Below are 25,838 nucleotides of genomic sequence, written 5' to 3'. Positions count from 1 at the left end.
TTTGCCAGTGATAAAAATAACAACCATCTATTACCTTCATAATTTCATAAAAGAGCATTTACATATACGTATCATATACATACATACACACACATATATATGTGACCTAATCTCAGAATAAAAAACTGTCCTTATCAAGAAAGGGCAGTAAGCAAGCTAGCAGCCAGCATTTTTTTTTTTTTTTTTTTTGAGACGGGGTCTCGCTCTGTCGCCCAGGCTGGAGTCCAGTGGCATGATCTCGGCTCTCGGCAAGCTCCGCCTCCCAGGTTCACTCAGGGTGCTAACAAGGCAGGCCTTCAAGCCAGGATGGCTCAGGGCCCCAACTAGCCTCCAGCTACTGCCCCAAAACGAGGAGTTGCCACAGTGAGGCCTGGAAGATGAGTAGCTGGTCTCTAGGCTGAGCTAATACTGACCCACCTCAACAACAGAAGACTTGAACAGGCCCTGCCTGGGCCCAGGGGTCTCCCCAGAGAAGACTCCCACCCAGGCCCATGCCACTCACCTGCATGCTCTGCTGGTACTGCATCTGCAGAGAACCTGGGGCCGAGGTGGAGATATCCAGTCCAGATCCTCCCTCCACCCGCTGAGAGATGAAGTTGTTCAAAGATCTCAGGGTGGATAAAACCGTGGTGTTTTCCCCCAGGTCTTCCATGGTTGCTTTCCTTCTGGGAACAGACAAAGGACTGGTCAGGGCCAGCCTTTCTACGTGCCATCAGCTGTGCAGTCAGCGGGGCCTCTGGACATCCCCACTCCCCTAACACTCATTGGAGCCCATAATACACCAGAGTCCGTAACCACATTCTTCAAAGGCAACTGGGAGCCATGTTGCCAATTTACCAGACAAAAAATGGAAGCAAGAAAGCATGCCGCCAAATCCCCGCCACCGAGCCACCGACTGAGTCTCAGCTGCACACAGACAGCTGGCGCCCAAGAGGCGGGGCTCAGCACTCAGGTGGCACGTCCTCCCACAGCACTGTAAGAGGGTTCTCCAGAGAGACAGAGCCAACAGGACAGAGACAGACACACGAGAACGGCGTTATTAGGGAAATGGACTCACACAATTAGGGAGACTGTACCACAACAGGCCGTCTTGCAAGCTGGAGCCCTAGAAGCCTGGCAGTGTGACACAGTCCAAGTCTGAAGGCCTCAGAGCCAGGGGGGCCGATGGTGTAATTCTCAGTTCGAGGAGCTGCTGGAATGAGTCCTGGAGACCAAAGGCCGGTGAGCTTGGAGAGCTGCTGTTGAGGAGAGGAGAGGAAGGGTGTATCCCAGCTCCCGCAGGCAGATGGACACATTCGCCTTTTCTGTTTTTGTCCTCTCCAGGCCCCAGGCTCTTGGATGGTGCCCCCAACACTGGGGGATGGATCTTCAGCACCTGGTCCACTCAGACTCCCAAGCTCATCACCTCTGGAAACACCCTCACAGGTACACCCAAAAACAAAAATGATGCTTTCCCAGGTTTCTAGGAATTCCTGAATCCAGTCAGCTGATGCCTGAAAGTAACTACCAGGAGCACTCACAAAAAAGTCTGGCCTCCTGCCCAGGTGGGATGGCTCATGCCTGTAATCCCAGCACTTTGGGAGGTGGAGGCAGGCAGATCACTTGAGGTCAGGAGTTCAAGACCAGATTGGCCAACATGACAAAACCCCATCTCTAATAAAATACAAAAACTAGCCGGGTGTGGCGGTGCACGCCTGTAATCCCAGCTATTCAGGAGGCTGTGGCACAAGAAACACTTGAACCTGGGAGGTGGAAGTTGCAGTGAGCTGAGACCGCACCACTGCACTCCAGCGTGGGTACAGAGTAAGACTGTGCCTCAAAATAAATAAATATTAATTAATTAATTAAGGCCAGGTACTGTGGCTCATGCCTGTAATCCCAGCACTTTGTGAGGCCAAGACAGGCAGATGACTCGAGGTCAGGAGTTCAAGACCAGCCTGGCCAACATGCTGAAACCCTGTCTCTACTAAAGCCGGATGTGGTGGTATGCACCTGTAATCCCAGCTACTCCAGAGGCTGGGACAGGAGAATTGCTTGAACCCAGGAGGCAGAGGTTGCATGCAGTGAGCTGAGATCGCACCACTGCACTCCAGCCTGGACAACAGAGCAAGACACTGTTTCAAAAAATAGTAATTAATTTTTTAAAACGTCTGGCCTCTGGGAATCAGAAACGAGGCATGCAACAGTGACAGTAAAGATGATCATCACAGCTGTGCTAATTTTCATTGTTTCTAGTGACATTAATAACTACTACCACTGTTTTCAACTAGGTACCGGAAAGAAAGGTATCTGACATTTCCGAGCACCGAGACTTCTTGAACTTCAGTTTCCTCATCTGTCAACTCATGACAGTGAAATCTACTCGCAAAGTTGTGGGGACCGTGGTCAATATCCCTCAAGTCTTCCACTGCTAGATAATGGGAATGCGGCCGCAGGTTGACCAGCACTACACTTGTAAGCTCAATCTTAACAAGGTGGTGAATCAGATCTTTTTACACAGATTCTAGAGATGATGAAACCGAAGCTTCAAAAAGTTCAGAACGGAGACTGGGAACTTGGGTCTGTCTGGCGTTGGAAGGCTGAACACAAGCCGCAGCAAAGAACTTTGCACCCCTAACACCTGTGCTGACGATAGTCTCACAGCAGGCCAGCCCACCAGCCCTAACGAGGGGAACAGCAAAGCGCGTTTAACAGCCAGAAAGTAGAACTCCTGCAGCTGCACAGTTTCTGCGTTTCCATTCAACAAGAACCTTGGCCTGCTGCAAGCAGGGCCCTGAGCTCCCCAGGCTGCGAGCCCCGCAGAGGCAGCCCCGCCTGCAGGGAGGCTCCACAGCCCAATTCCTCCATTGCCCAGAAGAGACCAGGGCGACTCCTGCCATCCCCGAGGGGAAACCGGGCCCACACGCCCCCTTCCTGAGAGCGGGCCCGCGCGAGCCACCAGGATGCCCAGAGCCCCTGCAGCCCCGACTTCTCCACCAGGCGCCAGCTCAGGCCCCTTCCTCGGCGCGCCGGCACCCTAGCCCGGAGACCCCCACGGCGGGCACGGGGACCCCCACGGCGGGCACCGGGACCCCGGGGCTGGGGCCACGAGCACGCGCCCCTCGGCCGCCCGCCCTGGCACAAGGGACGGCTGCGGAGACCCAGGCGAGGGGCCCGCTGTACCCAGCACAGCCCGAAGTGGGAGTGGGGACAGGAGAGTGGGGAGAGGAGGGGAGAGCACAGAGAGGAGAGCGCGCCCATGGGAGACGGGGCAGGCGCGCGGTCCTGAGGCACGGGGTCCGGGTCTTTGTGCCCCACCCTGGCGGGCACACCCGGCCCGGGCCCTCGGCCCCGCCCTTGCCACCCCTGGGACCCCCGGGACCCCAGGACCCCGCCGCCCGCGCAAGCCGGACCGCTCACCTCAGTCAGCCGCAGCCCACTTGCCGCCGCCGCTCGGATCTCCCTCCGCTCCGCCCGCGCCCACTTATCGCGACACTTGCGCCTGCGCTCTCGCGAGACCTGGCTGGGAACTGGGCCGTAAAGAATCGAGTCTTCGCACCAGCTGGTCCTGGGGACTCCGTGCCCGCACCCAGAGCCGCCACCCCCGGGAGACTACGCACGGAAAGGACTCAGAACCGAAGGCCAGGCCAAGGCGCAGTCGGGGTCCCCAACCCCGCGCAGGACGCGTTTCCACTAAGGCTTTCGCCTCGCGCCGTAATGTGCAGAACAGCCGCGCCCATGGCAGCCTCCTGCAACAAACTTGCACTGTTGACTCTTTCCAAAATTTTGCTACTCAGTATCAGCTTGAATCAATTCGTTATTTTGCTTTTATCTGGGCCCACTAGAAATGCAATTTATGCTACTAGGCTACCTCCTAGTGCTCTGCAAGCCAGGCCACAAAATCCAATGGGGTGAGGTCAGGCCCCACTATTATTACGGTAATCTTCCTCTGTCCCTTCAGTGTGGAGCCTTCCTGAGAAGAGTGTGCCTCCTCTCTTCCTCCCACCTCTGCCCAGTCCCTGGCTTCCCTCTAAGATGCTGTTCCTAAGGGTCTACATTGAATTTTTCTTCTTCCAGAGAAAAAGACTTCCAAGTTGTGTGCCCCGGGAATGAAACGGAATGAGAACGAGGTGGAGTAGGGCAAGAGAAGCCCTGGACTTAACTACCTGACTGCAACCAGCAATAAAATGAAAAGCCAAAACATCTGGCAGCCGGGCTCCGTGGCTCACCCTGTAATCCCAGCACTTTGGGAGGCAGAGGCGGGTGGATCACGAGGTCAGGAGATCGAGACCTTCTTGACTAACACAGTGAAACCCCATCTCTACTAAAAATACAAAACAAAACAAAAATTAGCCAGGCTTGGTGGCGAGTGCCTGTAGTCCCATGTACTCAGGAGACTGAGGCAGAATGGCGTGAACCCCGGGAGGTGGAGCTGACAGTGAGCCATGTCACTGCACTCCAGCCTGGGCGACAGAGCGAGACTTCGTTTCAAAAAAAAAAAAAAAGTCAAAACATTTGACCTGCAGTTTCCTTCGGGGAGCTGGACCAAGCCCCAGATCCCTGATGGCGATTCCTGGGTTTCCAGACTTACCCCACTGGTGCTTGGAATTTAATCATAGTCACAGTCAACACACGTCTTTGAGGAATGAGTACAACTCCAGGAAATGGCTTTGAGGAAGCCAGTTTTAAAAAAACAAAACTTAAAGGCATGAAAGTCCCTTACAATAATGCAACCTCTATTTTATTAAATATAAAGCTGCATCGAGTTCCTAGAAGAGTAAAAGAAAATAAACACACCACATCACTGCTTGCTTTGGCAATTACTTTTATGTTCTTGGGAGCCCAGACACGGATACAAATTTCCAGCAAAAACCAAAGCACACCCAGCACAGGCATAAATTCAGACGATACATCTTCCCTAATCGCTCCGGGAACTTCTGCTGCTTGAAGAATGCATGAATTTCTAGATTATTCACCAGAAAGAAAGAATTTAATCCCCAGATGGAAATTTCAGATTTTTCTTTTGGTTTGTTGTTTTTTCATTTTTGTAGAGACAGTGGGTGTTGCTATGTTGCCCAGGTTGGTCTTGAACTTCTGACTTCAAGGAATCCCCCAGCCTCAGCCTTCTCGGATTATAGGTGTGAGTGGCCTCACCCAGCCCCCAGATTTTCTACTTTAAACAGCCACACTAAGAACTGGAAACCTGTGCATGGTGCTCTCAGAGCAGCAGTGGAAAGCCTGTTTCTGTGTGACAGTTTAACAGTCTATAAGATGAAGTCCCGTCAAGGCACACATGGACACACCCATCCCTGCCTCAGCGGATTCCTTCTGATTCTTCCCACAGTCTGTCTCTCTTCATCCTTCCATCCTCACCTCTTTTTCTTGATAACTTTCTCTTCACAAATCACAATATAGAGGACTTTTTCATTTTCCATGGCCCCTGAACTTAGTTTTGTCATCTCTTTTTGGTTAAAAAGAGAAAGAGAAAGAAAGAGACTCCCCACTTGTCCTGTTCCATCTCCAAAATCAGCTCAGATCTCCCAGAAACTCTTCAGGAAGGAGCTCAGGCTACGTTTCCAGCTTAAAAGAAGCAAATGACCATTATGAAAATGGCACAAGAAATCCTCACTGCTTCACAGTGCCCTTCCTTCCCTGGTACTGTGTGGCCAAGAAGTATACTTCTGATGACTCTTTCCTGCTGGCTTCAGGTTTGATGATCCTTACATTCTGGAATTCCTCTGTCAGTCTCCTCTGTAACCGATGGCTTTGACTTCCAGCCCAGGTTTTACAAAGCAATGTTCCCCGAGGTTGCAGGATGTCTGGGGTCATGCTGAGAAGGGTCAGGCACAGGCTGATAAGCCTGTCATGATCGAGGTCCCGGAACCCTGTGGCATTGGGCGCCATGTCGCTCAGAATCACATCTGCTCTCCCACCAGGAAGCACCTTGAGGATTTTCTGTGAGGTTCTCGGGTCAGTCACATCAGCAGGGCACAGGAAAGTTGCTCCTTCCAGGGGGAATATGTGAAGAAGATCTACCCCAAGCACGAAGCCAACAGGAGAGCTGGGATCTATGGAAGAAATGGTGAATGTGTTATTTATTTACACCCTGAATGCTTTCACAAAAATACAGTACATGCAACAAAGTGATGAAATAAAAGTAAAATGTCAAGACCAATGCAAAGAGCTAATGTGCAAATAGGTAAACACAGGCCTTTTCTATCTATACATCCTATAAAGACACGTGGTGGGGGAGGTCGTGGGCCTTAACATCTGAGAAGCTGAGGCCCAGACAGGAAGTGACTGTCCTAGAGTCATCCTCAGCCATGGGCAGACCTGTGCCAAGCGCCAGGACTTCTGATTCCAAAGCTGGTATCATTTCACTACCCAAGGCTCACTCTCTGTGAAAGGGTTCTTATCTCTGAGTGCTCTTTTTGATAAACTAAAATAGAAAATAGGCCGGTCGCAGTGGCTCACACCTATAATCCCAGCACTCTGGGAGGCTGACACAGGTGGATCACCTGAGGTCAGGAGTTCAAGACCAGCCTGGCCAACACGGGGAAACGCTGTCTCCACTGAAACTACAAAACTCAGGCAGGTGTGGTGGCACATGCCTGTAATCCCAGCTACTCGGGAGGCTGAGACAGGAGAATCTCTTGAACCCGGGAGGAGGAGGTTGCAGTGAGCCAAGATCATGTTCACGCTCTCTCCTTCTGTCACTTTCTCCTACAAGGCACACTCTTCCTTCATCTCAAGAGCACTGCACTCCAGCCTAGGCAACAGAGCGAGACTTCATCTCAAAAAAAAAAAAAAAAAAAAGAAAAGAATATACTAGTACATAAAGTGCCTCTGGATGAAATCAATAAATCCATTCTCCTTCTCCACCTTAATCCAATTGCTTTCTTTTTTTTTTTTTTTTTTTTTTGAGACGGAGTCTTGCTCTGTTGCCCGGGCTAGAGTGCAGTAGCCGGATCTCAGCTCACTGCAAGCTCCGCCTCCCAGGTTTACGCCATTCTCCTGCCTCAGCCTCCCGAGTAGCTGGGACTACAGGCGCCCGCCACCTCGCCCGGCTAGTTTTTTTGTATTTTTAGTAGAGACGGGGTTTCACCGTGTTAGCCAGGATGGTCTCGATCTCCTGACCTCTTGATCCGCCTGTCTCGGCCTCCCAAAGTGCTGGGATTACAGGCTTGAGCCACCGCGCCCAGCCTAATCCAATTGCTTTCAATGTAGAAACTACTAGAAACAAGTCAAGAGATGAGGAAAATGAACACATACAAAATAATGTACAAAAACTGATACCAGCTAGGTGCGGTGGCTCACACCTAAAATCCCAGCACTTGGGAAGGCTGAGGTGAGAGAACTGCTAGAGCCCAGGAGTTCTAGTCCAGCCTGGGCAACATAGCAAGATCCTGTCTCTACAAAAAAATATAAAAATTAGCTGTAGTCTCAGCTACTCAGGAGACCCAGCTAAAATGAAGCGTGAGGCGTCCCATTTTCCTGGGCTGAAGATTGAGGGGTTTTACCTTTGAAAAATGAAGTAATCTTCAAAATACCTGGACTTCCAATGTTTAAACTAGGAATGAAACATGGTCTCTTCCTCTCCTCCTGCCGTTGGAACAGCCTTTCTGTTAAGCAGACTGAACAAGAACATCTCCGACTCTACCCTTAGCTTATCAACTCTGACACTTCTCAACAAAACTATGGCCCTCCTCAGTGGAGGGGACTGTTGGGGAGATGGGTGCGTTGGGCTTGTGAGAGGGGCTTTGAATGTAGGTACAGAGTGAGAAGAGGGGGAAGCAGACGCTAAAATCAGTTATAGGCAACAAGTCTTGTTTTCGGTAAGGTGACACAATGGCATCTTTTTAGTTTTACAACTGGCGTTGCTCAAATATCAGCAAGTTATCTTTTTGTGTGTGTGTGTGACAGAGAGAGAGAGACAAGGTCTCACTCCACCGCATGGCCTCAGCTCACTGCAGCCTCGACTTCCCCAGGCTCAAGCGACCCCTCCCACCTCAGCCTCCCAAGTAGCTGGGACCAGAGGCACATGCCACCATGCCTGGCTTATTTTTTGTAGAGACGGGGTTTCACCACATTGCCCAGGCTGGTCTCGAACTCCTGACCTCGGGTGATCCTCCCACCTCAGTCTCCCAAAGTGCTGAGGTTACAGGTGCGAGCCCCCGCGCCTGGCCTCACACCTCACTTTATGCTCCTGAGCTTTCGCTCCTATAATATCCAATATGTTACAACCTTGGGAAATTTCCACCAAAGGCAAACAGCTTTGGCTGCATGCTTGTGACTTCCGGGAGGACAAGCCCAGGCAGATCACGCTCACGCTGTCTCCTTCTGTCACTTCCTCCTACAAGGCACGCTGAGCCACTCTCCTGCTTCATCTGAGGAGCACTTAGGGGAACAGAAACCACTGAAATCAGTTACTAGGAGGACTCCACGGTGATAAGCTCAGCAATGAGAAAAGGAACTGACATTTCCAACATGAATCCACTTTATTTAGTCAATAAATGCTGAGCTGAAAAACAATAAAAAGGCTGTTCAGGCCAACCACGATGGAAGCACCAGGAAGCACCTCGAGGATGCTGGGAGGCAGAGACAGGAGGATCACCTGAGGTCTGGAGTTCGAGACCAGCCTGGCCAACATGGCTAAACCCCGTCTCTACTAAAAATACAAAAACTAGCCGGAAATCACTTAAACCCAGGAGGCGGAGATTACAGTGAGCCAAGATGGCGCCACTGCGCTCCAGCCTGAGCAACAAAGTGAGACTCCATCTCAAAAAAAAAAAAAAAAGGGCTGTTCAAAAGCCAGAAGAGGCATATCCCAGCCTAAGTCTGGGCAGGGGCCACCCAAGGGGATGCAGGTAGACACTGAGAGTTCACGGCAAACCTACCGCAAACCAGCAGTGGGGCGGAAGTGCAGATCCAGAGGGTCAGCATTCCAGGTCTGCACTTTCAACAAGTCATGAAACCCTGAGCCTTAGTTTTCTCACCAATTAATGGGGACCAGTGTCCCTACTCTAAGGTATTTGGGAGCGCTCTGGGTGGACTGTCTCACCCTGTTCAAATGCCAGTGCATGCAGCAGGAAACATAAACAGCAAAGATATTCTCCACAGCACACGCATCCCAGCAAAAAGCCAAAAGCAAGCTTGACGCCCACGGTGAGGGAGCTGACTAAAGAGCCTACGGTGCAAGCACTACCTGGAACAGAATGAAACTTTCCCAATGACGACAGTGTCTTCCGTTGTATGGGCAGCTGGCTGATCTCATTATTCAGGGGAACCTTTCTATATAGAAAATCTTACTCAAAACCCTAAGACATAAAACAGATTGAAAACTGCATCTCAGCTTCACCCAGAGTGGAGAATCCATAGCCCTGGCCATGAAGCCTCTTCTAGGTTCTGGAGGGAGCAGCCCCAGTGGGGCCACTAGGAATTCCCAGGGCTTACGGGACTTGGAAATCTAGCTGGGCTGTTGGGAAGAGATGTCAATATATCAAGAGTAGCCGGGCGCCGCGGCTCAATTTTGTAATCCCAGCACTTTGGGAGGCCAAGGTGGGCGGATCTTTTTGTTTAAAAAAACAAAAAGAAAAAATTAGCCAGGTGTGGTGGCGGGCGCCTGTAATCCCAGCTACTCAGGAGGCTGAGGCCGGAGAATCTCTTGAACCCGGGAGGTGGAGTTTGCAGTGAACCGAGATCACGCCATTGCACTGCAGACTGGGCAACAGAGCAAGATTCCCTCTAGGGTGGGGAAAAACAAAAAACAAAATCAAAACAAAACAAAAAATATATATGTATGTATTATTAAGCAAAAACAGCTCCAGTAAGGCTGCAAATCAGCAAGAAGAGTACGGAACAACATCGCTTTTGAAAATGTGAGGGATCGATGCAAACACAAGCCTGGAAGGATGCACACCACCGTGCTGGTGCTGGTACCTCCGGGCGGTCTCATGCGAGGTGATTTCCATTTTCACCGCACCTTTCTACCTTGTCTTTCATTTTGAAAACGGCAGCATCCTATTTTTATCATCACCCCTACTAAACCACCCCCTCAGAAGCGCACACCTTCAGAAAAGGGCTCTACCGTCCCGCATCCACTGGCAGAGGCAGCTTGCCCATGCCCACTCAGCCTCAGGGTAGCCAGAAGGTGCCAACAGCAGTGCAGAGGCCCCACCTGTGCCTGCGGCATTGACCTTCTGCACCGCCACCTGACTCCAGGCCCCAGGAGCTGCTCCACAGTCTAACACCCGAAGGCCAGGCCGCAGAATCTGGTGCCTCTCGTTCACCTCCAGGAGCTTGAAGGCGCTTCGACACCGGTAACTCTCCACCTTCGCAGCCTTCACAAACGGGTCCCTGAGATGCCGAGTCAGCCACAGGTGCTCAGCGCCTGTCCGATTCTTGCAGCGACTCCCAGCAGTATGGAACCCTTGGCGCTGAAAGGAAGCACACACCAGCTTCAAGTACCTGGTGGGAGAGAAGAGGAGCAGGTAGGTTGGCATCACACAGAAGGGCAGGTCACGAGCTGGGGGGGCCCTCAGATCAACTCATTCATTTCTAGAGATGGGGCACCAAGCCCAGGAGGGGAGGTGAACTGACAAGGCGACACAGCCGGAAAGCAGGCATCACAGGCCAAACTGTGTCCCCACAAAATTCATGTGTTGATGTCCTAACCCTTGCTACCTCAGAATATGGGTGTATTCAGAGACAGGACCCAAATACACCCACACACCTGAAAGAGGTGACCAAGTTAAAACAAGGTCATACGGGTAGGCCGTATTCCAATAGCACTGATGTCCTTATAAAAAGAGATTGGGGGCCGGGTATGGTGGCTCACACCTGTAATTCCAGCAGTCTTGGAGGCCAAGGCAGGTGGATCCCCTGAGGTCAGGAGTTTGAGACCAGCCTGGCCAACCATGGCCAACATGATGAAACCCCATCTCTACTAAAATGCAAAAATTAGCGTGGTGGCATGGTGCCTGTAAACCCAGCTACTCGGGAGGTTGAGGCAGGAGGATCACCTGAACCCAGGAGGCAGAGGTTGCAGTGAGCCAACATTACACCACTGCACTCCAGCCTGGGTGACAGAGTGAGACTCTGTCTCAAAAAATAAGTATATATGTAAATTAATTAATTAAAGTAATATTCTTTTCTCATGTGGCAAAAATGTTCATTGAGTTCTGAGAGACTGCAAAAAAACCTCCTCAGGACAGATCCTTGCCTTAGTTACCTAGTTCAGGGCTTTGGCAATAATATAGGGGGTCTGGCCTGTCATATTTCTTTTTCTCTTTCCTTTTTTTTTTTTTTTTTTTTTTGAGACAGGGTCTCTATAGCCCAGGCCCAGGCTATTTTTCTATTTCAGGAGAGATGGGGTTTCACCATGTTGGCCAAGCTGGTCTTGAACTCCTGACCTCGGGCGATCCACCCACTTTGGCCTCCCAAAGTGCTGGCATTACAGGCGTGAACCACCTCACTCGGTCATTTTTCTTTTTTTCTTTTTTTTCTTTTTCGCCATCGCCAGGCTGGAGTGCAGTGGCACAATCACAGCTGATTGCTGCCATAACCTCTGGGTCTCAAGTGAACCTTCCACCTCAGCCTCCTGAGTAGCTAGGACTACAGGTGTGCACCACCATGCCTGGACTAATTTTTTTTTTAATCTTTAAAAACTTTTTTTAGAGATGGCATCTCACTATATTGGTTAGGCTGGTCTCGAACTCCTAGGCTCAAAGGATCCTCCTGCCTCAGACTCCCAAAGTGCTGGGATGACAGGTGTGGGCCACCAAGCCCGGTCTCTATGTCTTTCTGATTTAAATAAATAAATAAAAAGTTACTACCCCATGGCTCCAAGGCCAAAGCTTCTAGCTTCTGCAACACCAAAGCGTGCTGACCAGCCAGGAGGCACTGACGGCTGACCGTGAGTCGCCGTCTTCACCTGGCTTAAGGGGTCTCCCGGGAAAATGCCACAGGCCGGTCCCGGGAGCCAGAACCCACTCGACAGCCTAGGAAGCGTGGGCAATGGAGCTACCCCGCCCACGAAACGAACTCTCGCCTCCGGCGCCTCGGATCTGCGCCCCTGCGCTGCCCCCCGCACCTGGACTCTGCCCCCGGCCCCAGCCTCGCCACGGCCCAGCCGGCCCTGCCCCTGGAGACCCGAGGGCGCCCTCCTCCCGGGGAACTGCGACCAGGAACCCCGGCCTCGCCCATGTCGCGCTCGCTAAGTGCGGCGACAGTGCCCAGCGCTCGGCACCCAGCCCCGAGGCCAGGAGCAAGGAAGGCGACGGGGCGAACCCCCAACCACTCCCGTCTTCTGCACGCAAGGAAGTAGCGCACCGCTCACCCAGCCATGGATTTTCCCCGCGCCCGAAACGCGCCGCCGGAAATGCCTGACCTCACTTCCGGGCAGAGGCCCGGCCCCCGGAAGCGGCGGTGCAGGTACGAAAAGCGCGCGCGGGTATCCTAGGAGTCGTGGTGACCAGGGAGGGAGGGGAGCCGTGCCAGCGGGCGGCAGGTGAACGGGGGAGCCAAGTCATGGGCTTGGGGGAGACCAGGAGAGCGGGGCCGGGTACTCGGGGGAGACCAGAAGAGCGGGGTCGGGGGCTCGGGGGAGACCAGAAGACCGAGACCGGGGGCTCGAGGGAGACGAGGCGAGCGGGGCCGGTGGCTTAGGGGAGACCAGGAGAGCGGGGCCGGGGGCTTGGGGGAGAGACGAGGAGAGCGGGGCGGGGGGTTTGGGGGAGAGACGAGGAGAGCGGGGCCGGGGGCTTGGGGGAGACCAGGAGAGCGGGACGGTGGCTTGGGGGATACCAGGAGTAAATCATCACAGAAATTTACTTTGGGAACCATGGCTTCTGGCAGGAACAGATCGGTGTCGGGACAAAGTACACGGGCCCCGTGTGAAGCTCAGCCACAAACCCACTTACCCTGTCTGACCTGCCTCCGCCACCAGGACCCAGTCTCAGTGAAATGGGAAAGGTTCCCTTGTCCTCCTCGAAGGGCATGCGATGGGGATGTGGCTCACTTCTTCAGTGCCTCGCTGCTCAAGCGTCTAGGGGAGCACAGAGCCGGGCAGGCTGTGGGGCTCCCACCCAGGGCAGTGTCTAGGGGTGAATGTTTGCGGCTCCTGAAGCCCCAGTGGACGTGTGTTAGAGGGTACTCTTTCAGTTTAGCCTTGTAGGTGGCTTGTGTTAGCTGTTAGACTCCCTGCCTTATCGCAAGGACAGAGGGCTTTCTGTATCCCCGGGCTTCTTGCCTTGATGTACTGGAGCAATCAGATCACACGGCGGCTTGGAGAGAGAGTGCAAGGTTTTATAAGTGGAATTAGCCCTCAGCAGATGGGGGAGCCAGAAGGGAGCTGGAGTGGGAAGGTGATTTTCCCCTGGAGTCGGGCTGCTGAGCAGCCTGGGTTCTCCTCTGACCGCCCCTGCCAAACTCAGGCTTCCTCCAGTTGATTCCCTGCTGGTGCCTGTTGTTGTGCTTTCCACGTCCTCTTGACATCCAGCAGCTTGTCTATCTGCCCACTAGGGTCTGGGGGTTTTATAGGCACAGGACTGGGACGTGCGGGCTTGGGAAATGCAACATTTGGGCAGGAAAACAGAAATACCTGTCCTCACCTGGGTCTCTGGGCATAGGCCTGGGGGTGGAGCCCTAGCCAAAGACCACGCCCTCCTCTACCCAGCACTTCCCTGCTCCCTTCCTTACCATCGGGGCCCTTTTCTCAGACACCACAGCTTCCAAGGAGGATCGCTGGTCCTGAATCTTGTGTCTCCGCCAGGTGTGGACCCCAGAAAAGTTAGTCCTGGAGGGGCACAGTGGCTCACGCCTGTAATCTCAGCACTTTGGGAGGCTGAGGTGGGTGGATTGCTTGAGCTCAGGAGTTCATGACCAGCCTGGGCAACATGACAAAACCCCATCTCTACTAAAAATACAGCAATTAGCTGGGTGTGGTGGCTCATGCCTGTGGTCCCAGCTATGTGGGATGCTGAAACAGGAGGATGGCTTCAGCCAGGGAGGCCGAGATTACAGCGAACCGAGATCATGCCACTCTCCTCCAGCCTGTGCAACAGCAGGATCTCGTCTCAAAATAAATAAAGGAAAGTTGGTCCTGGCCCTCCAGCATTTCTCCAGCGTCCTTTTTCCATCAGGGACCTGGCTGAGGCATCACCCTTAGTCCTCTGGACCTGGACCTGTACACCTATGGGAGCAGAAAGGACCCTTGCAACTTCCAGTGGCCCCCCCTGGGTGCCAGGTCCTACAGTAGCCACAGGAGGAGCAGAGTGAGTGTGGTATAAACTCCTGTCACAGGAGGGAGGACTAGCCAGGCCCCGTTGGGTGGACCTGTGTCTACAGCCACACATTTCCTGGGGATCTAGAAGCCTGCTACAGAGAAGCCAGGTCCCACTAGACCGAAAGAAGCTCCTATTAATCAAAAGGCCAGACGTGAGAACCACAGGATAAACTGTGGTTATTTTGATGCCAGTCAGGCACGGAGAACACTGTTCCCCACTGTGTGCCTATGGGCAGGGCGATCCTGGGGGTAGACGCAGGAGCAAGAGTGCACTCTGGAAAGGTCATGTCCTCTGCACCTGAGGGCTGAGTTGTGGAGAAGGAAGGTAGCGCCGGCCTCTGTTCTGCTTGATCAGCCCTGCTGACCACTGGGTTCTGTTTCTACCCCAGAAAATCATTGGTTCAATGGCAGGTTTCCACCTGCCACAAGGGAAGCCACATGTGGCAGGGCTGGGAAATTACAGCGCACCTCCCCACCCCCCCACCCCCCGCCTCCCAGAGCACATCCCAGTCCTCCTGGCCCCTGGCACGTGCTTCCTCCACGCGCATCATAACAACTGACTGTTCTCTCACCTTCCTTTCAGAACCCAGGGACCATGGGCGCCTCCAGGCTCTATACCCTGGTGCTGGTCCTGCAGCCTCAGCGAGTTCTCCTGGGCATGAAAAAGCGAGGCTTCGGGGCCGGCCGGTGGAATGGTTTCGGGGGCAAAGTGCAAGAAGGAGAGACCATCGAGGATGGGGCCAGGAGGTAAGGACAGGGCAGGTCTGGCCGTGGAACCGGCTTTCCCAGGGCACAGGGATTTGGGCTGCAGGGCCACACCCTTGATTTCACCACTTAGAGCTAAGTGACCCGGAGCAGGGGGTTAACCTGTGAGCCTCAGTGTCTTCATCTCAGAATGAAAACCAGTCCGCAGCACTTAGGACTCATGTGAAGATTAAATGAGGAAATGAACACAAAGGACTTAGAACAGCGCATTATGAGTGCTGTGTGTGTGTTAGCTGTTGTGTGTTAGCTGTGTGTGGTGCGTGTTGAGTGTGTGTTAGCTGTTGTGTGTGGTGCGGTGGTGTGTGGTGAGTGTTGAGTGTGTGTTAGCTGTGGTGTATGGTGCGTGTTGAGTGTGTGTTAGCTGTTGTGTGTGGTGTGTGGTGCATGTTGAGTGTGTTAGCTGTTGTGTGTGGTGCGTGTTGAGTGTGTTAGCTGTGGTGTGTGGTGCGTGTTGAGTGTGTGTTAGCTGTTGTGCATGGTGTGTGATGCATGTTGAGTGTGTTAGCTGCTGTGGTGCAGTGGTGAGTGCTGAGTGTGTTAGCTGTGTGGTATGTGGTGAGTGCTGAGTGTGTTAGCTGTGGTGTGTGGTGCGTGTTGAGTGTGTTAGCTGTTGTGTGTGCTGTGTAGTGCATGTTGAGTGTGTGTTAGCTGTTGTGTGTGGTGTGTGGTGCGTGTTGAGTGTGTGTTAGCTGTTGTGTGTGGTGCGGTGGTGCGTGCTGAGTGTGTTAGCTGTTGTGTGTGGTGTGTGGTGCGTGTTGTGTGTTAGCTGTTGTGTGGTGTGTGGTGCGTGTTGAGTGTGTTAGCTGTTGTGCATGGTGTGTGATGCATGTGTTAGCTGTTGTGTGTGGTGTGTGGTGCATGTTGAATGTGTGTTAGCTGTTGTGCATGGTGTGTAGTGAGTGCTGAGTGCGTGTTGTGGTGCATGGTGTGTGATGCATGTTGAGTGTGTTAGCTGTTGTGTGTGGTGTGTAGTGAGTGCTGTGTGTGTTAGCTGTTGTGTGTGGTGTGTGATGCATGTTGAGTGTGTTAGCTGTTGTGTGTGGTGTGTAGTGAGTGCTGAGTGTGTGTTAGCTGTTGTGTATGGTGTGTGGTGCATGTTGAGTGTGTGTTAGCTGTTGTGTGTGGTGTGTAGTGAATGCTGTGTGTGTTAGCTGTTGTGTGTGGTGTGTGATGCATGTTGAGTGTGTTAGCTGTTGTGTGTGGTGTGTAGTGAGTGCTGAGTGTGTGTTAGCTGTTGTGTATGGTGTGTGGTGCATGTTGAGTGTGTGTTAGCTGTTGTGTGTGGTGTGTAGTGAATGCTGTGTGTGTTAGCTGTTGTGTGTGGTGTGTGATGCATGTTGAGTGTGTTAGCTGTCGTGTGTGGTGTGTAGTGAGTGCTGAGTGCATGTTAGCTGTTGTGGCATGGTGGTGCTGAGGGCTGCAGGGTGTATCTGGAAGCTTCTGTGCATCGCGGCTTGAATTGAACCCTCCTGGCACCCTCACTGTCACCAAAGGGCTCGTCAGTCACTTGGTTCCTCTGTTTGTTCAGTGGCACTGATGATTGCTTTTATCTCACACCCAGTGTACACAAAGTCTGCATCCTCAACACAGCCAGCTTCACCGAGGAAGGAACTGAAGCCCAGAGAGGTTGAGCTGTTTGCCCAAGATCACACAGTCCTCCAGACACCCCTCACCCCTCACAGGGTAAATGAGGTCATCTGTGTAAACATCGCTGCACGGATGTTAGCCCCCATTCATGTTTTCAGATGTTAGCCCCCGTTCATGTTTTCAGATGTTAGCCCCCGTTCATGTTTTTATTCTGAGAAAGGTAGGCTAGCTTCCCTGGAGAGGAGAACTATGGAGTAAAGAGGGTCCTGGCACAGAGGAAAGCCGGGACCCTGCAGCCCAGTGGCGTTCCAAGTTTTTCATTACAACCTGCATTAAGAAATACGTTTTATACTCTGACAGAGTCTACACACTCAGGTATGCAGGTACAGCTAAAGTAAGTTGCAGTAGCTGCCCTTATTACATCTTTTTTTCTTCAGAGATGGGATCTCACCCAGGCAGGAGTGCAGTGGCACCCTCATGGCTCAATGCAGCCTCAAGGTCCTGGGCTCAAACGATCCTCCTGCCTCAGTCTCGCAAATAGCTGGAACCACAGACACATGCCACCATGCTCAGTTAGTTTTTAATTCTTCATAGACATGGGGTCTCATTAACTCCTGGGCTCAAGCGATCCTCCCTCTTGGGCCTCCCAGAGTGCTGAGATTGCAGGCGTGAGCCACTGGCTTGACCTTTTTTTCCAATTGTAATCCACTAAGCTGAGTTACCAGATCATGTGGGTCCCAACCCTCAGTTTGGAGAGCTCTGTGTGTGCTTCCCCTCTAAGGTCTGGGACCCCGGGCTCCAGCCATGCAGACACATTTGATCAGTCACTGTGGCAGGTGCCAGTGTGACAGGCTGTGCTGGGGGCCGCAGCTGGGGAGGAGGACCACTGGGTGTGAGTCGGGCATCCGGCGTGTCCATGCCAGGAGTGTGTGCAGAGCAACAACAGCACAGGAAACAGGCAGGAAGGTGGCCCTGGGGGTTCTCCTGCCAGCCCTTTGTCTTTGATCTGGTAAGACCGCCCATCAGCTCATGGATTTCGGTAGCGCTGCTCTGTGTGGGGCCTGGGGACACAGGGAGGAACAGGTCAGTCCCTGCCTCTTGTGTTGTCTGGCGCCGGGTTCAGGAGACCTGCAGAAGGAGGTCTGGTCCACACCTGGTGGCCAGGGGCCTCCAGGAGAAAGGAAGCGTGATGAACTGGGTACCAGGAAAACACTGAGGGTTTGACGTTGGCGGGGGGTGCGTAGAGGGAGGGAGGAAGGAGACCTTCGTGGAAGCTGTGCAGAGAAGTTGGGGGTGTGAGGGGAGCAGGCAGCAGGGCTGAGGAGGGTGGATGGAAGAGCTCCAGGTGGCTGGATTTCTTCTCCTTGTTCTGCTGGTGACAAGCAAAGCACAGGCCCTCTCGGCAGCCCTGATTTATTTTCTTCTGAACTTTGTCACGGTCGAAAGAACTTTCCTCCTACCCTCTGTAAATATTACACAAACAGAGGGACCAGCACTCCAGACCCTCAATGCTGAATACAGCGCTGGCTTGCTCTCAGCCCAGGGTTCGAGGGGGGGAACTGAGCCACAGAGCAGGAAGCCTGTGACTTCCATCCTCGGGGGTAACCTGGATCCATCCCCCTCACCTGGACAGGTGCAGCAGCCCCGTAGCTGGGCTGGCCCTCATGGCCTCCACCCTCCCCTCTGCAGTCCCCATTCCACACAGCTGCCAGGTGGCCCTTCCCACACTGCATCTAGGTCTCCCCGAACCCGCAACACACACAGACGCATACTCACACATGAAACCCTTAACACCTCTCAGTGCGCTTACAGCCGCCCTCCCGTGTCAGCCACTGAGCCCCTCACGGGCTTGCCTTGCCCCCTCCCTCCCAACCCTCTGCTCCTGGGACACCCCAAGCTGTTGCCCACCTTGCTGTTCATCCAGTTGACCCCCCACCCCACCCCACCCCCTGGCAGCTTTCACAGCTAAGAAAGTGCCTTCCCCACCCGTCGTTCTCAACACATCTCATCCTGTATCTTTCCTTCATGGCACTCTTACCCTTTCTAATCATATTTAGTGATTCACTTCCTGCCAGTCTTTCTCCAGAATCATTCTATAAGATCAGGACTGCCCAGGATAGAGTGCGGTGACACAGTCATAGCTCACGGCTGCCTCAACCTCCTGAGCTCAAGCCATCTTCCCGAGTAGCTGAGACTACCAGTGCACACCACCACACCTGGCTAATTTTTTTATTTTTAGTAGAGACAGGGTTTTGCCATGTTGCCCAGGCTGGTGTCAAATTCCTGGCCTCAAGCAATCCTCCCATCTCAGCCTCCCAAAGCACTGGGATTACAGGGGTGAGTCACTGTGCCCAGCGTAACTCGCACTTTTACTGAAGTGTCATGCACATAGAGAAAATTGCACAGTAGATTTTTAAGAAGTGGAAGTGGGCCGGGCGCGGTGGCTCAAGCCTGTAATCCCAGCACTTTGGGAGGCCGAGACGGGCGGATCACGAGGTCAGGAGATCGAGACCATCCTGGCTAACACGGTGAAACCCCGTCTCTACTAAAAAATACAAAAAAATTAGCCGGGCGAGGTGGCGGGCGCCTGTAGTCCCAGCTACTCGGGAGGCTGAGGCAGGAGAATGGCGTGAACCCGGGAGGCGGAGCTTGCAGTGAGCTGAGATCCGGCCACTGCACTCCAGCCTGGGCGGCAGAGCCAGACTCCGTCTCAAAAAAAAAAAAAAAAAAAAAAGAAGTGGAAGTGGATCCACCTGTTTTGTTTTGTTTTTTTGTTTTTTTGAGATGGAGTCTCACTGTGTCACCCAGGCTGGAGTGCAGTGGCACGGTCTTGGCTCACTGCAAGCTCCGCCTCCCAGGTTCAAGCGATTCTCCTGCCTCAGCTTCCTGAGAAGCTGGGACTACAGGCGCCCGCCACCATGCCCGGCTAATTTTTGTATTTTTAGTAGATACAGGGTTTCACCACGTCGGCCAGGATGGTGTCGATCTTCTGACCTTGTGATCCACCCGCTGCGGCCTCCCAAAGTGCTGGGATTACAGGCATGAGGCACCGTGCCCGGCCACCTGTTTCTTTTTTTGAGATGGACTCTTGCTCTGTTGCCCAGGCTGGAGTGCAGTGGCATGATCTCTGCTCACTGCAGCCTCCACCTCCCAGTTCAAGTGATTCTCCTGCTTGAGCCTCCTGAGTAGCTGGGACTACAGGCGTGCACCACCACATCTGGCTATTTTTTTTATTTTTTGGTAGAGACAGAGTTTCATCGTGTTGTCCAGGCTGGTCTCGAACTGACCTCAAGTGATCCAGCTGCCTCTGCCTCCCAAAGTGCTGGAATTACAGGTGTGAGCCACTACACCTAGCAGGTCCACCTGTGTTTTGTTTTGTTTTGTTTTTTTGAGACGGAGTCTTGCTCTGTCGCCCAGGCTGGAGTGCAGTGGCCGGATCTCAGCTCACTGCAAGCTCCGCCTCCCGGGTTCAGGCCATTCTCCTGCCTCAGCCTCCCGAGTAGCTGGGACTACAGGCGCTCACCACCTCGCCCGGCTAGTTTTTTTTGTATTTTTTAGTAGAGACGGGGTTTCACCGTGTTAGATAGGATGGTCTGGATCTCCTGACCTCGTGATCCACCCATCTCAGCCTCCCAAAGTGCTGGGATTACAGGCTTGAGCCACCGCGCCCGGCCAGGTCCACCTGTTTAACCAACATGTAGATCAAGAAAAAGAAGTGGACCGTGGGACCCCGCCCTCCACCCTGACTTCCGGCACAGCTGATGACTGTGGCCTGTTCCCAAATAAGGTGTGGGATCCTAGAGGCTGCGCCCTTGTCTGGCTTCTTTTCAGCATCACATGTGCCACAGCAGTGGCTCCTCCAGCTGCTGGGTAATGCCCTGCAGAGGCCCGTGCTGCAGCTCACCCGCCTTGCTGCAGGCTCACCCTCTCTGCAGCAGGCCCCCAGCTCTGCTGCAGCTCACCCCTCTGCTGCAGGTGTGCGTGCAGGGCTTACTCGTGGGAACTGTTGCAAGCGACTGCCAGGAACTGTCCTGACGTGTCTTTCGGTGCCCGTGTGCACCTTTTCCTGTGGACAGTTACCTTGGAGGAAAACTGTCGATGTTCAGCTTCAGCAGAGATTGCCAGCGTCTTTTCACAGATGTTTCGCTAACTCAAACAAATGCTCAACCACACTTGGTACTTTCTCTTTTTCATCGTAGCCATGTTGGTAGGGAAGGTGAGCTTGCGGAGGTTCTGCGTGCCCTCAGGACTGCGGAAGGGGAGCACCTTCACAGTGTCTGTGGGCTGCATTGATATCCTTCTTTGTGAGTCTGCCGGCCTCATGGATATCTTTTGTGAGTCTGCGGGCCGCGTAGATGTCCAGATTTCTTTGTGAGTCTGCAGGCCGCTTGGATATCTTTTTTTTTTTTTTTTTTTGAGACGGAGTCTCGCTCTGTCACCCAGGTTGGAGTGCAGTGGCCGGATCTCGGCTCACTGCAAACTCTGCCTCCCGGGTTCACGCCATTCTCCTGCCTCAGCCTCCCGAGTAGCTGGGACTACAGGCGCCTGCCACCTCGCCCGGCTAGTTTTTTGTATTTTTTAGTAGAGACGGGTTTCACCGTGTTAGCCAGGATAGTCTCGATCTCCTGACCTTGTGATCCACCCGTCTCAGCCTCCCAAAGTGCTGGGATTACAGGCGTGAGCCACCGCACCTGGCCATAATTTTTATTTTAGCACCATCTCAGCTCACTGCAACCTCCACCTCCCGGGTTCAAGTGATTCTCCTGCCTCAGCCTCCCAAGTAGCTGGGATTACAGGCACCCACCACCATCCCCGGCTAATTGTTTTGTGTATTTTTAGTGGAGATGGGGGATTCACCATGTTGGCCAGGCTGGTCTTGAACACCTGACCTCACGGGATCCACCCGCCTCAGCTTCCCAAAGTGCTGTCATTACAGGCGTGAGCCACTGTGCCCGGCCGAGACCCTGTCGTAAAGAAAAGAAAGCACCTGCAGGTGTGAGGAATGGGGGCGTGCTGGAGCCACACAGGCTGGTGCTTAGGGGAACCCAGCAGCAAACAGCCTCGCGTCCAGGAGATGAGGTACCGTCAGCCACAGGCCACCAGCATGGCCCTGGGCTGCAGTACCTGCCAGTCTGAACGGATTTGCTCCTGAGGCAACCCCAGGCCCTTGCTGCTCAGGAGGGGGTGGCAGGGAGGAGCCTCGGCAGCCCAGTCTCCAGGGAGGCTGGTCCCTGCTTTATCCACGCAATACTCAGTCCTATTCTATCAGGAGGACCCCAGGACAGGCCCTAACTCCCAGGCCAAGAGCCGGTTTAGGCACCCTCCCCGCTCGCCTGCAGGGGGCAGGCCTGAGCGCCTAGCCCCAGTCCAGAGGGCTGGACTCAGACCCTCCTCTGCGGGGCAGGGGACAGGCATGTAGAGAGTACTGAATCGTGGGGGTGTGCAGTATTTGGGCTTTAGGTGCACAGTGTGAGCCAACCTTTCTAGACAGCATCCCTGATCCCCAAAGACCAGCGAGGCCAGGGACGCAGGAGCAACGATGGGAAGCAGGCGCGCCAGAACCTGCCACTCCCACCTCCCCACGCCACAGAGGCCTCACCACCCCGTGTTTGTTTCATGTAATTTCTCATCCTGTTCCCCGTCTGCCGTGTGAGGAACCGAGTGCCATGGATAGAGCAGACACTTGGGCAGAACTAAAGCAGCGTCGTCTTCGCCTGCCTGGCGCTCCCTGCCTGGGAAATGGAGCTTCAGCTCTGTCTCCCAGAGGATTCTTGATGTTTCCTACGCTGCCGTGTGCTGGGGAAGATTAACTAAAATCAGTCACAACACTCCATTGGGAGGTGACGCTTCTGAAGACGAGCAACAGCCGGCCGCCAAGAGGCGGGCGAGGCCCCACCAAACACCTCTGTTGCATCTAATTGGGGAGCCATTTGTACCCCACAAGTAGCAGCACACGTTAATTTTTTAGCTCAAGTCCAACTTTCATTAGCCATCTCCATGAATAAATGCCGATTCCAGGTCTGCTTCCTCTCTAGTCCCTGCAGTTTAAGCTGAGGAGGCATCGCTTAAATCCGACCATTTAGGCCAGGCATGGTGGCTCACACCTGAAATCCCAGCACGTTGGGAGGCCAAAGCACAAGGATCACTTTGAGCCCAGGAGTTCAGGACCAGACTGGGCAACATAGCAAGACCCTGTCTCTTAAAAAAAAAAAAAAATTAGCCAGGCATGGTAAGAGAGGCAGACTAAGGTACCCAGCAGCTGCAGCCCGTGTATCCCCAGGGTCCCAGCATGGAGTACGTCTTCGGGAAGCGTCTGCTGAGGGACTGAGCAAGAACCCTAATGAACACAGCAAGCAAACACTCAGAACGGGAGGTCAGCAGCGCCGCTGTGCCCAACACGGGTTTCCACCATAACCCGAAGTTGAAACATTTTATTCTTCCGTACCAAATAGGAGTTGAGAAGCCGGCTGGATGCCTTAAGGTGTATAATGTCAAGCACTCCTCCTTTCTTGTGTGGAAAGCCCACGGTATAAGTGTGTATAACATTTGCCTTTTTTTTTTTTTTTTTTTTTTTAAGACAGGGTCTAGCTCGGTTGCCCAGGCTGGAATGCAGTGCAGTGATCACACCTCACTGCAGCCTCCAACTCCTGGGCTCAAGCATTCCTCCCACCTCAGTCTCCTGAGTAGCTGGGACTACAGGCGAGCGCCACCATGCCTGGCTAATTTTTCTTTTTGTAGAAACAGGGTTTTGCCATGTTGCCCAGGCTGGTCTCAAACTCCTGGGCTCAAGGGATCCTCCCACCCTGGCCTCCCAAAGTGCTGGGATTACAGGCATGAGCCACCCTGTACCCAACCTGTTTGCATTTTTATTTTTTAACTTTAAGGTATTAAGAGTTAATGTTTGCATTTTCTAAGAGATGAACAGAGGAGAAAGCCAAAGGAAAAACACTGAAATGGTAGCATTCCTGGGTGATGAGTTTATGGCGTTTTGTTTCCTGGTTGTCTACAACAAATATGTAATTTTTCAATTAGCAACAGCATTAGACTACTTCGGGGAAGCCTTCTGGCTCTGGGTGCGGGAAGCAGGGAAGGGCTTGTTCCCAGGCACGGCAGCACTTGAGCACTCCGTGGTGAAGTCAGCCCCTCACACCTCCTCCAGGCACAGCTGTGGGGAGCATGTCCCAAGAACATGCAGGAAGAGGCCCAGGCCACGTGTCCCGTGTGGTCAGCCCGGGGGCCAGAGTTAAAACCAGAGCTCCTCCTTCAGGAAAGAGATCATAGAAGCCTGTGGTTTCATCCTGTGTTCTCAGAGAAGGGGCACCAGGCTGCAAAGACATTTCTTTGGGCAGACAGGCCCAGAGTATAGAGCCCGGGTTCCCGGAACCAGCGTCCCAGGGCCCCGACGGTCATAACTACCGCTACATGGGCTCTGATGCTCAGCCATAGAAAAGCAAGTAACCGGGAATGAAGGAAGTGGGGTTGGTCCCCACCCTGCCACCCTCAGGTCTCGAGACCATGGACAAGTGGCTGACTCCACCGGGCCTAGGCTGTCATTGGTACACATACGGCACAGGCAAGAACTGTGTTCCTCCCACCAGCGGCTCCACACCACCTCCGGGCCCCTCCCCAGAGCCGCTCAACCAAACTCAGTGTCTTCACAGTTCAAGCTGATTCTGAAGCTCAGCCAGGTCAGAACCAGCTAATGCCTTCTGGGCGACATCCTCTGGGTCTCCCATCCACCCTGGTGGCTCCCTGGGCTGTGTGTAGATGCCCAGCTCCTCCCTGCCATCGTGTGGGCGTGGTGCCATGCCCTGATGGCCTCCCTCCCTCCCCCGTCCACCTCTGCCCACAGAGAGCTACAGGAGGAGAGCGGTCTGACGGTGGACGCCCTGCACAAGGTGGGCCAGATCATGTTTGAGTTCGTGGGCGAGCCTGAGCTCATGGATGTGCATGTCTTCTGCACAGACAGTGTCCAGGGGACCCCCATGGAGAGCGACGGTGAGTCTCACGGGGCCTGCTCCCCCTCCCCACTATGCGGGTCCCATCTCCTGTCTGGGAGAAAGGCCATCAGCCCAAACCATCTCTGAGTGCCAGGCAGCGGGCAGCCTGCGTCCCCCTCCACCCCACAGTGCCAGCGTGGGGCCCATGAGCCGTGGTCTCTGCACTGAGGCTCCAGCAGTGTACCCGCCCCTGCTCTGCGCCCATTTTCCTACCCTAAAATGAGAAACATGGTCATGAGGATTAAATATAAACAAACGATCATCAGGTTCCTCACGATCACTCGATGAACTCCTCAGAGAGTCAGTGTAAATTGGGGCTGGCCAGATGCCAGGGCTCACACCTGGAATCCCAGCACTGGGGGGCCGAGGCAGAAGGATCGCTTAAGCCCAGGAGTTCAAGACCAGTCTGGGCAATATAATGAGACCCTATCTCTACAAAAAAACATGTTTTCTTTTTTGTTGTTGTTGTTGTTGTTGTTGTTGAGACGGAGTCTCGCTCTGTCGCCCAGGCTGGAGTACAGTGGCGCCATCTCGGCTCACTGCAAACTCTGCCTCCCAGGTTCACGCCATTCTCCTGCCTCAGCCTCCCAAGTAGCTGGGACTACAGGCGCCTGCCACCACACCTGGCTAATTTTTTGTATTTTTAGTAGAGACAGGGTTTCACCATGTTGGCCAGGCTGGTCTCAATCTCCTGACCTCATGATCTGCCCACCTCGGCCTCCCACAGTGCTGGGATTCCAGGCATGAGCCGCCATGCCCGGCCAGAAAACCGTGTTTTTAAGCATGAAGTCTGGGTTGCACATCAGTGCTGCTCTTCCCCACTCGGTACAGAAATGCGCCCATGCTGGTTCCAGCTGGACCAGATCCCCTTCAAGGACATGTGGCCCGACGACAGCTACTGGTTTCCACTCCTGCTTCAGAAGAAGAAATTCCACGGGTACTTCAAGTTCCAGGGTCAGGACACCATCCTGGACTACACGCTCCGCGAGGTAGACACCGTCTAGCAGGAGCCCAGGGCAGCCCCTGGGCAGGAGACGTGGCTGCTGAACAGCCAGCCGCAAACCGTCCTCACCGGGGGGCACCGAGTGGCTCGGAGCTGGGTTTTGTCTGGAATTGACTGGATGGAAAGGAAAATAAAGGTCTCTAGCGTTTTTTTTTTTCTTTTGGAGATGGAGTCTCGCTCTGTTGCCCAGCCTGGAGTACAGTGGCATGATCTCGGCTCA

The 25,838-nt window shown here is 53.6% G+C and overlaps 3 protein-coding genes across 14 annotated transcripts in view; 1 reads left to right on the top strand and 2 right to left on the bottom strand.

The window, feature by feature from the left end:
- The window catches only part of MAD1L1 (mitotic arrest deficient 1 like 1), a 412,429-nt gene extending 408,665 nt beyond the window's left edge, over positions 1–3,764 (bottom strand). For 4 of the 7 annotated variants that reach the window (XM_033193957.1, XM_033193958.1, XM_033193962.1 and 1 more), the window contains exons 1-3: positions 3,400–3,518; positions 1,058–1,238; positions 503–665 (exon numbers count right to left, since the gene is read on the bottom strand). In XM_033193957.1, coding sequence (XP_033049848.1) covers positions 503–652 — 150 coding nt within the window. In that variant the 5' untranslated portion in view covers positions 653–665; positions 1,058–1,238; positions 3,400–3,518. Of the gene's footprint in view, positions 1–502; positions 666–1,057; positions 1,239–3,399 lie in introns of all 7 variants that reach the window. The other 3 variants (XM_033193959.1, XM_033193960.1, XM_033193961.1) reach the window with 3 other exon arrangements.
- A 932-nt stretch (positions 3,765–4,696) lies between these two features.
- Positions 4,697–12,395, bottom strand: MRM2 (mitochondrial rRNA methyltransferase 2). 2 transcript variants are annotated; one of them, XR_004433193.1, is made up of 4 exons: positions 12,317–12,395; positions 10,157–10,446; positions 8,224–8,376; positions 5,945–6,047 (listed from the first exon to the last, which is right to left on the bottom strand). XR_004433193.1 is itself a non-coding variant. In XM_033193970.1 (3 exons), exons 1-3 carry the CDS (start codon positions 12,322–12,324, stop codon positions 5,605–5,607), a joined length of 741 nt encoding a protein of 246 aa, XP_033049861.1. In that variant the 5' UTR covers positions 12,325–12,394; the 3' UTR covers positions 4,697–5,604. The 2 variants fall into 2 exon arrangements, 1 of the variants encoding a protein (XP_033049861.1); XM_033193970.1 differs by lacking the exon at positions 8,224–8,376 and having other exon boundaries at positions 4,697–6,047; positions 12,317–12,394.
- NUDT1 (nudix hydrolase 1) lies at positions 12,325–25,783 on the top strand. 5 transcript variants are annotated; one of them, XM_033193966.1, is made up of 4 exons: positions 12,325–12,411; positions 14,847–15,010; positions 24,468–24,613; positions 25,447–25,783. In XM_033193966.1, exons 2-4 carry the CDS (start codon positions 14,859–14,861, stop codon positions 25,617–25,619), a joined length of 471 nt encoding a protein of 156 aa, XP_033049857.1. In that variant the 5' UTR covers positions 12,325–12,411; positions 14,847–14,858; the 3' UTR covers positions 25,620–25,783. The 5 variants fall into 5 exon arrangements, with proteins under 5 accessions (XP_033049857.1, XP_033049858.1, XP_033049860.1 ...); XM_033193967.1 differs by having other exon boundaries at positions 12,401–12,487; XM_033193969.1 differs by lacking the exon at positions 12,325–12,411 and adding an exon at positions 12,822–13,343.
- Positions 25,784–25,838: the final 55 nt, after the last annotated feature.

The sequence above is a fragment of the Trachypithecus francoisi genome, unplaced genomic scaffold (assembly GCF_009764315.1).
Source record: "Trachypithecus francoisi isolate TF-2019V2 unplaced genomic scaffold, Tfra_2.0 Lachesis_group4, whole genome shotgun sequence".
In the NCBI taxonomy this organism is placed as follows: Eukaryota; Metazoa; Chordata; class Mammalia; order Primates; family Cercopithecidae; genus Trachypithecus; species Trachypithecus francoisi.
The sequence above is the reverse complement of the archived record's forward strand: the minus strand, read 5'-3'. Positions and strand labels throughout refer to the sequence as shown.